The 10,000-nt window shown below is 46.2% G+C and overlaps 1 protein-coding gene across 1 annotated transcript in view; it reads right to left on the bottom strand.

The window, feature by feature from the left end:
- Positions 1–10,000, bottom strand: part of LOC116218471 (FERM and PDZ domain-containing protein 1) — a 35,277-nt gene that overhangs the window by 12,917 nt on the left and 12,360 nt on the right. Inside the window, exons 4-8 of the mRNA XM_031560303.2 lie at positions 6,643–6,747; positions 5,437–5,600; positions 2,273–2,375; positions 2,102–2,147; positions 1,184–1,288 (exon numbers count right to left, since the gene is read on the bottom strand). Of these exons, the coding sequence (XP_031416163.1) occupies positions 1,184–1,288; positions 2,102–2,147; positions 2,273–2,375; positions 5,437–5,600; positions 6,643–6,743 (519 nt within the window). The 5' untranslated portion in view covers positions 6,744–6,747. The remainder of the gene's footprint in view (positions 1–1,183; positions 1,289–2,101; positions 2,148–2,272; positions 2,376–5,436; positions 5,601–6,642; positions 6,748–10,000) is intronic.

Below are 10,000 nucleotides of genomic sequence, written 5' to 3'. Positions count from 1 at the left end.
ATATAAATGGACTGGCCTCTCTCGCTCTCTCCATCCCTCTCTCCTCATCCTCCTCTCTCCATCCCTCTCTCCATCCCTTTCTCTCCATCCCTCTCTCCTCATCCTCCTCTCTCCATCCCTCTCTCTCCATCCCTCTCTCTCCATTCCTCTCTCATCCTCCTCTCTCCATCCCTCTCTCCTCATCCTCCTCTCTCCATCCCTCTCTCTCCATTCCTCTCTCATCCTCCTCTCTCCATCCCTCTCTCCTCATCCTCCTCTCTAATATCATATTTCCATCTGCTGATCCATCTGCCAATCATTATTATGCCACTACTGCATTGTAAATGGACAGATCAGGGGAAGGAGAGCTTCCTGCTGCAGAGGAATATTTAGACATGGCAGGAAGGATTGCGATGCTTCCGAGGTGAATCAGCTTTCAGCTCAGCGCCACAATGGCGGACTGTTACGATCAATCGACTGATGAATGTAAGGAATGAGGCTTTACAGTATGTGGAAGATGTGGCTATGACACATGTGTTTGTGGTTTCCTATGCCATTCATGGGCTATTCATGTTGTGTCATGAGAAGCCTGTTCAAATAGTCATGTTGTGTCGTGAGAAGCCTGTTCAAATAGTCATGTTGTGTCATGAGAAGCCTGTTCAAATAGTCATGTTGTGTCGTGAGAAGCCTGTTCAAATAGTCATGTTGTGTTGTGAGAAGCCTGTTCAAATAGTCATGTTGTGTCGTGAGAAGCCTGTTCGAATAGTCATGTTGTGTTGTGAGAAGCCTGTTCAAATAGTCATGTTGTGTCGTGAGAAGCCTGTTCAAATAGTCATGTTGTGTCGTGAGAAGCCTGTTCAAATAGTCATGTTGTGTCGTGAGAAGCCTGTTCAAATAGTTAAGACTCAGTACAACATCAGGCTTCCCCTTAACCCCACCTCCTGCTCCTGACCCTCAAAAAACCAAAACATTGCACAGTTTGACAGTAATCACAGTAATAGACTAATGAAGCACAGTTTGACAGTAATCACAGTAATATACTAATGAGGCACAGTTTGACAGTAATCACAGTATTGGACTAATGAGGCCACTCCCATATCCGCGGACTGAATCAGACACAGCTGTCATGAGAGGCATAGGAGGAGGTGCTGTCTGTGCTGCAGACCAATCCCATCATCAGTGAGGAGGACCAATAGGAACCAACCTGAGAGTGGCCGTTCACCACCACCTCCTCTGCAAAGCGCACCTTCACTGGGTTGGACCTCAGCTTCGCTCTCTTCTCTGGAGTTATAAAGGATGATTTTGGCCCCTGCAATCGACAAGTGAAGCAGATTAAGCAACATGTATGACCAGTCAAGACATCCTTGATATGCAGAAAATACCCAACTGCTCCACTGCATCATTAAAGCACGGAGAGTCAGTTTAGTCTTTGGAGATGTTTAGCCATCTTGGACGTGAGCAAGTGGGACAGTACGAAATGTCTTAAGTCCTACACTTCTACATGGTAATTCACAGAATGATGATCTCCACACACAAGCAGGAGCAGAGTGGTAGAGGGGGGATTATGAGACAAGGGAGGCACAGCAGGCCAGGGCCACAGCGTCACGAGCAGATCCATTACAATCCCTATGAGAGCCCAGACAAGCCCACTGCTGTCACTGCCAATGGAGATTCATGGTGACCTTCAGACTGTGCTTCCTTATTGCAAACATTTGTAAGTGCTTATTGTGCCTGTTTGTTTGTGTACATCTGTGTGTGTGTGTGTGTGTGTGTGTGTGTGCGTGTGTGTGTGTGTGTGTGTGTGTGTGACTTTGTGTAAGAGAGAGAGGTATGCGTGTGTGTGTTTGGGTGTGGGTGTGGGTGTGACTTTGTGTAAGAAAGAGAGGCGTGTGTGTGTTTGTGTGTGGGTGTGACTTTGTTGTAAGAGAGAGAGGTGTGTGTGTGTGTGTGTGTGTGTGTGTGTGTCTGTGTTTGTGTGTGTGTGAGTTTGTGTAAGAGAGAGAGGTGTGTGTGTGTGTGTGTGTGTGTGTGAGTTTGTGTAAGAGAGAGGTGTGTGTGTGTGTGTGTGTGGTGTGTGTGTGTTTAAGAGAGAGAGGGGGAGATTGTGTATGTGCATATTTACCACTGTGATCCTGAGGACTGTGATGGTTAAGGTATCCTGACACTCCCTGCAAGACAAATGCATAAGGAGAGATGAACACAATTCACTGACTCTCTTTGATGTAGTCTGATGATACAGTGGAATAAGACATTCTGACACGCCCTGCATGTGGTTCACAGATGCACATCATACCTGATGAGGTCAGCAGCCTGCTCCGCAGAGAGGTCATCGACTGCAACATTGTTGATCTTGAGAGGCTGATCGCCAGGTACCAGCTTCCCGTCGGCTGGGCCTCCTACGACACATTAGGGGAAATCACACCAGCATGGCCCTCAATCATCTACGCTTCCCCTTCTTTTGCAGAGACATGATCATGAGCAGTGAATGTGTAGTGAATTGTGTAGTGCAGTGAAAGTCAAACACTCAAAGTTGTTTCCGTTACTTTAAAGGCATTAGGGTTGTGTCTGGTCTTCCTTAGAGCTCATTAGCGGTGTATAAAAGGCTTCTTCCTGATTTTCTTGCCCCTGTTGCCATTGTGCTTAGTCAGGCTCTGGGCTCTGTAAAGCGCCTGAGACAGATTTATTGTTTTGGCGCTATATGAATAAAATTTAATTGAATTGAATTGAATTGAATTATAAAAAGTAACAGTGAAAGTATCAGTCCTAGCCAGAGAATGTGGAACGAGCCAGAGACGCACTCTCTCTCTCTCTCTCTCTCTCTTTGTGTGTGTTTGTGTGTGTGCGTGCGTGCGTGTGTGTGTGTGTGTGTGTGTGTGTGTTTGTATGTGTGTGTGTCTGTGTCTGTGTGTGTGTTTGTGTTAGTATGTGTGTGTGTGTTGGGATCCTGCAGGTTCAGGGGAGGCCCCGTCTGGCCGAGCTGTCTGAAAGGCCTCAGCTAATCACTAGCTGTGGTAAACCTCTCTAGCCAAAATGCTCTTTTACCCACAAGAGCCCACAATGGAAAGCTGCTTCAACTCTGACCTCCGTTAGTCTGGTCTGATAAAGAGCTCTGGCTCCACTCGCACAGTCTGAGGTGCTTCCAATCACTACACTACACTACCACAACATCACAAGCATTGGACTGAATGTACAAATAGCACAGAATATATAAATATAATACATGCTAATTGACAGAAGACATAAATCCCAGTAGTATTCCATAACGACGCCCATGCACACACAGCTCTGAGTATTTGGGTAGCCATGAGTAGATTGTATATCGGTATGTGGATGTACAACTGTATGAATGTGTGCACTTGTGTGACTAGATGTGTAAAGTGTTTTGAGTTGAGAGTGCATATGTAGAGTATGTGTGAGTGTGTATGTGTGTGTGCAAAAAGAGAGAGAGAGAGAGAGAGACAGTGTGTAGTATGTTGAGTGTGTGTGAGTCTATGTGTGTGTGTGTGTGTGAGAGAGAGAGAGAGAGAGTGTGTGTGTGTGACTCTTGTGTGTATAGTGTGCTAAATGTGGGCAGTGAAAATAGAACAGATGGCATTACGCTTCGCTTCCTGGAGTGCCATCCTTCCTGTCTGCCTTACAAGAGGAGCAGCGCTCACGTGTGCCAACCTGCAGCTAGCACTGCTAGCACTTACACACACTCACACACACACACACACACACACACACACACACACACACACACACACTTACTCACTCACTCACTAAACACCAGGGACCAATCTCAACACACTGGAGCAGAGATGGTTTCATAATATTTTCGCTTTTTTTTGTCAGCTCAGGCTTAGCTGTTTCATATCTTCTGTTTTTCCATCCAATTTTTTCGAGCATATTGTTTTTCTCAAAGGAGTGGTGAGGTAAGGTGGAAGAGCGGAAACAGCTATTCTTCAGCTGCAGTATTGATTTCCACTAGACACATTTTCCCTCTCTTGGAAGGTAATCACCACTTTGTTCTTCCACCAGCTCAGCACAGCATTTCCCCCCCCCCTCAAACAGGATCATAATGGGGCCGAGAACACAACAACACAACAGCACAACACGGAGGCCTACACAAATCAATCAATGGGCTGTCAGTGCACTGCCATTACATCATAAAGGAATCAGCAAGCGGGCATGTTCCATTTCAGAACCTTCGAAATGGATTGTAATTCATTTGATAATCTGTTCAGAACCTTCGAAATGGATTGTAATTAATTTGATAATCTGTTCAGGACCACATTGAGTGCTTCTTCTGGCATGATCGTTTCTCTCTGTGATTTCTAGTGCAATGCCCGCTGTCTCCAAGTGTCACTGCGAGAGCTGGCTGCTCCTCCAACACCCATGCCACCTGCTGTAGACCCCCCCCCCCCACAGCTATGGAGGTGACTCTGGGCGCCTGTGCAAGTCTGGCGGTTCTGTACAGTGCACACTGCTGGCTACAGCGTATCTCTCCTGCAAAGAGGATGATGAGGTCGAGGTGTTGTGGAGGCCGCAGGTACGGAGCCAGTGTCATTCGCAAGTCGAGCCCAGTGGACCGTTTTCAGGACGACCCTCAGGTCCAACACATACGGGGACTGGATGCGGCGGTGGCTCCACAAACGCTTCGGGCTCTTCCTCATAAAATACGCCAGGTTAGCCTCCCTCCCAGCTATAGGGTCAGTAGCTACCAGGATCTCGACCCCTGGAGCTCGGACCTGTTGCCTGTGGGTGACCAGCTGGAGGAGGGTGGCCTTACGCTCAGGCTGACTGACAGCATGTGCAAGGTCCTGAGCCCAAGCAGGGGCTTCTCTGACAGCCACACACAACCAGCCCAGTGCGGCCGCATTCAAGGCCCAGTGACTGGATGATGTCTTTATTCGTATTCACACTATACTGTTTTTGATAGCTGACCTTTTCATTCTTCCAATAAATGCTTCATTGTCAAGATTTCCCTGACAAGATAAGTTAGTCTTTTTCTATTCTTCTTTGAAAGCTCAGTTCAACATCACTTATATATGTTGAAGTTCATGTTCAAGGTCGTTTCATCACATGTATTTGCTTGCCTACTGGTTAATGCTGAAGGCGTCAATGGCTGCCCGGTTCAAAGACACAATAAATGGACACACTTTCCTTGTCAAATACTCAAAGCAGCAATATTATGCTCACTGCAATACAATTTACTCTGGAGTAACAAATGATTACCAACAACATGATGATCCCAGAACTCCCAGAAGGAACATTGAAGGGCTGTGCAAAGATGGCCATGCCATAATGATCATAGTTAATGACAGCAGGAAAGAGCAGGGTGCAATTATTTCAATATTACCAGCGGTTTGTGTGTGTGTGTGTGTGTGTGTGTGTGTGCGTGCGTGCGTGCGTGCGTGCGTGCGTGCGTGCGTGCGTGCGTGCGTGCGTGCGTGTGTGTGTGCCTGTGTATGTTACCTGGGATGACCTCATGCACCAGTAGAGGTGTTTCTGTGGTCACGGTGAAGCCATGGGACTGGAGGTCGGGGTCCCGTGGCAGCTGTAATGTCACCCTGATGGGGAAACTCCTCTGGTCTAAGGACCCATTGTCAACAACACGGCTCTCGTCCAACACACGCTCTCTGTGCAGGTAGAGGGAGAGGCATCACACGGTTAAGAGCAGCCAGAGACACAGAAGTGCCAGTCACTGACAGCAAACAGAAAAGCAAGTGGTTAGAGAGGAAGTCAAACGGTTGTGGGCTAACTCTTTCTAAACAGGAAATCTAAACTGCACACGGACACTTTAAGTGATCCATGGTGATTCAGTGAAATGGAGGAGGAATGCAGAACATAAGAACATGGCTGTGTCTATAGAGAGATTATAGAGCCATTCTTCCTGACCCCTGCTGGCTAGCTGGAGCAGAGCTATGTTGTCAGTTACTAAGGGATGGGTGTTGTGACGGGCTCATATCAATCCAAATAAGACACACTGTGTGTTTTGGATGGTTCTACATTTACATTTAGTCATTTAGCAGACGCTTTTATCCAAAGCGACTTACAATGTATACACATTTTACATTTACACTGATGGCACATTGCACATCAGGAGCAATTAGGGGTTCAGTGTCTTGCTCAAGGACGCTTGGACAGGGAATCGATCTAGCAACCTACTGATTACTAAACGACTTCTTTACCTCCTGTACCACTGTTCTAATGTGGCCCTCCAGTAACTTGTTCTTTGTAAGCAGGGTTTAGTCAATAACCCTCTTTCTGACCAGATGATCTGATGATTTCTGAGGTCTGCGTCTTTTATAGGGACACTATAAGTGTTCTTGCTTGTGCGTTACCCAAATGGTAACAAATGTATGTATATATAATATACAGTATATACTCAGCACTGGCCTTTTACTCTATACTGCAGCCTTGTTTCGCAAGTAAGTTAATGAAAGGCCAACTTGAGTAATAAACATCATTGTGTATGAGAGTCATTTGAATTCAGCTGAATTCTTGAAGTCAGTACATGCTGTGTAGGTGCTCTATGTGTCAGTGAGATGTGCTCCGTGTCTTCTGTGTGTGTGTGTGTGTGTGTGTGTGTGTGTGTGTGCGTGTGTGTGTGTGTGTGTGTGTGTGTGTGAGTGTGTGTGTGTGTGTGTGTGTGTGTGTGTGTGTGTTTGCCAGGGTCACCTGCTGGAGGAGTCTCGTGAGCGCCGTAGCCAGCGCCCCACCACCTGCTCCACACGGCTGGTCTTTCGGGACGGGGACCGGCTTCTGTCCCGTTCCTCCATTTAACTGCAGGTCAAAGGGCAGTTGTCATTATTCCAAAGCCCCACAGCTTCTCAAGGCAGATTCATCAGACATAATTCATTATTTTCACAAGGAGAAAGCCAATGGCTTATGCAGGGGTTAGGCAGGGGCTTTCCCCGTTGAGTTCTGATGCTGCTTCTCATTCGCTTGACATACCATAGGTCAGTGGCAAAATACACAAAATCGAAATGCTTCAAAGCCTCTCAAAAGAGCCTGTGATGGTCAGTACCAATAAATACTCCATGCAAAACACATTTACTTCAAAATCAAAACATCTTCAATTCCTCTTTCCATATTTACTAGCTGTTGAATCATCATCTTTAAGATAAGGTACTCATACAAATGGAGAATGTGAGGCATTGGAATTCAAAAAACATATTAAGAAATGGTATTTCATATTTGATCATCCGCGTGTAACTGAATGAGAGGCACGTTTGAGAACGATCTACCGCCCTCCATAGGCAGCCTATGGATTTGCTGTTTTGTGTGTTAACTTGTGCGCGTGCTTTGTGCTGCTAAATATCCACACCCATTTAGTGCTTCTTCGTGTGTGCCTCCCGTGCAAGAGTGGAGGAATGAGGATTTATTTGGAGTGCTTTGGAGGGAACAGGTTTTTGCCAGAAATTATACTTAGACATGACTTCTCAACGTTTCCTAATTCTTCAAGACCGAACTGACTGCAGCTGACTGCTGGGTACAGAATAACCCACCTGGAATGACTGTTCGCATTTCCCATGGAGTTGGGCTGGTAAACGCTTCAAAGTTTGCAGAAGACTTTTTCCACAGTATTACCCTCCATCACACAGAAACACTGCTGAATAAAGCATGAGAGGGGGGGGGGGGATTGTGCAGCGTGCGCCATGAAGTGCTTTCAATGGCTCATTACGCTCAGCGTAATGTCAGCGGTGACACTTATGGGTGAGGTCAATTCTGGTAATGTCTGTGTTTGTCGAAGAGGGTGGTGAACCAATGGAAATGGAAACCTAATGGGTGAGGTTCATCGGTTCCCCCTGGAGGTCATTTTCTGAGGTTTTCAGCACTGAAATGGTTCCTGAATAGTTTTTTTTTGGTTTCCTGTGATGCCACCGTCCTGGCTGCACCAGAGAATACACGGTGTGAGGAAATGTTTGCTGACAGATACTGTGGTCTACTCTTCCTGTGACATAGCTCCACTCACGGAGAGAAAAAAAGAACGAGAGACATAGAGACAGAGAGATAGAGAGGGAGAGAGAGAGAGCACGAGAGAGAGAAAACAAGGAGCAAATGAATCACTTACTGCATTATCATCATTATCAGACTATTCAACATCAACTCTTCCTTCTATCTTATTCATAAAACCTATCATGTCTTACAGCACATACTAGTAAATAAAAGATCTGTGCTTTAAATTGTGTACTGCTGCTGTCACCATGGGTACCGCTGAAGTCGCAGATGCAGCCACAGCAAAAAACAATGTTCTCTTGGTCTTTGCTTGCCTGGTGATTCTGCACTGGATTCTACATATGATGCCTGCGGCCTACATGTAGGTGTGCTGATGAACAACTTTAACTCAGCCCTACAAGCCTGGGGGGTCTCTCCAACTAGGACAACATGTAGGTGTGCTGATGAACAACTTTAACTCAGCCCTACAAGCCAGGGGTGTCTCACCAACTAGGACAACTACCAGGAGAGCAGATCAATGTGCAGCCATTACAGAGGAGGTCCACAAAATGTCATACACTCCCCACAGCACATAGGCTTAAACAAACCATGGCCGCACCATAAAGGGCCATACATATAGCGTTGTAGACTCACTTGGATATAGATTTATGCTGACGGCCTGGATCCAGGTCTTCCAGGAAAGCTCCTACTGAGCGAGACAGTTCTGTACATTCATCGGTGCCTCCCCACAGGGGATTAGGAGCCAGTCTCAGGAAGGAGCCCGAGCTCCATTAAATGAAGTAAAACCGAATGCTGTCATCATATTATTTTGCTTGGGGGTAATCATTTTCATTTATAAGTGGTTTTGAGCAGAGTGGCCCATTTACAATAATCAGCGTTTCCACTCCTCCTCCACAGCCTGAGGAACAGAACAACAAACATGGCGTCCCCTCAGACAACCTGACAGATGGACCACTAGATAGCTCACTGGGATTTAGAGGCTACACTAGTGAGAGGGGACAAACAACCCCCCCCCCCCCCACCCTCCCTCTTTCTCTGTAAGAAATTACATTACAAACCACTCTGTGTGGGCATTGGGTTTCCCTGGATCAGGATTGGCTTCTAATGTAAACCACAGCCGAAAGTAATGGCCTCAGTTAATGGCCAAAGCTAAATGTAAGTATGTTTTTGGAGGAAATCCTACAAGCAAAGAACAACTTGTAAATAATTAATGATAATACATAATAAATATAGTGATATTTCCTCTTTAATGAATTGCATGGCCAATGAAACAACGCTAGCAAAAACTTCACGCACACAGACACACAAACACACACACACACACACACACAGGCATTGACTCATCTCAGTGACAGACAGACAGATGACCCCTGGGTTGTGGAAGGACGCAGTAATGGGCTTAAGGGTGAGGAGCTTGAGGAGGCTGGAGGAGTTACTGCGTCACACACACTCACACACACACACACTCTGAGCTGATCACATGAGCACACACACACCTGTACACGGAGATACATACACACTCACACACACACTCTGAGCTGATCACATGAGCACACACACACCTGTACACGGAGATACATACACAAACACACACACACTCTGAGCTGATCACATGAGCACACACACACATGTACACTGAGATACACACACAAACACACACACACTGAGCTGATCACATGAGCACACACACACATGTACACTGAGATACACACACAAACACACACACACTGAGCTGATCACATGAGCTGATCATGCTCACAAGCACACACACACATGTACACTGAGATACACACACAAACACACACACACATGTACACTGAAATACACACACACACACATGTACACTGAAATACATACACAAGCACACACACCTGTACACGGAGATACATACACAAACACACACACACTGAGATACATACACAAGCACACACACACATGTACACTGAGATACATACACATGTACACGAACACTGAGATACATACACAAGCACACACACACATGTACACTGAGATACACACACAAACACACACACACTGAGCTGATCACATGAGCTGGCCATGCTCACAAGCACACACA

This window comes from Clupea harengus, chromosome 22 (assembly GCF_900700415.2).
Source record: "Clupea harengus chromosome 22, Ch_v2.0.2, whole genome shotgun sequence".
Lineage (NCBI taxonomy): Eukaryota > Metazoa > Chordata > Actinopteri > Clupeiformes > Clupeidae > Clupea > Clupea harengus.
The sequence above is the reverse complement of the archived record's forward strand: the minus strand, read 5'-3'. Positions and strand labels throughout refer to the sequence as shown.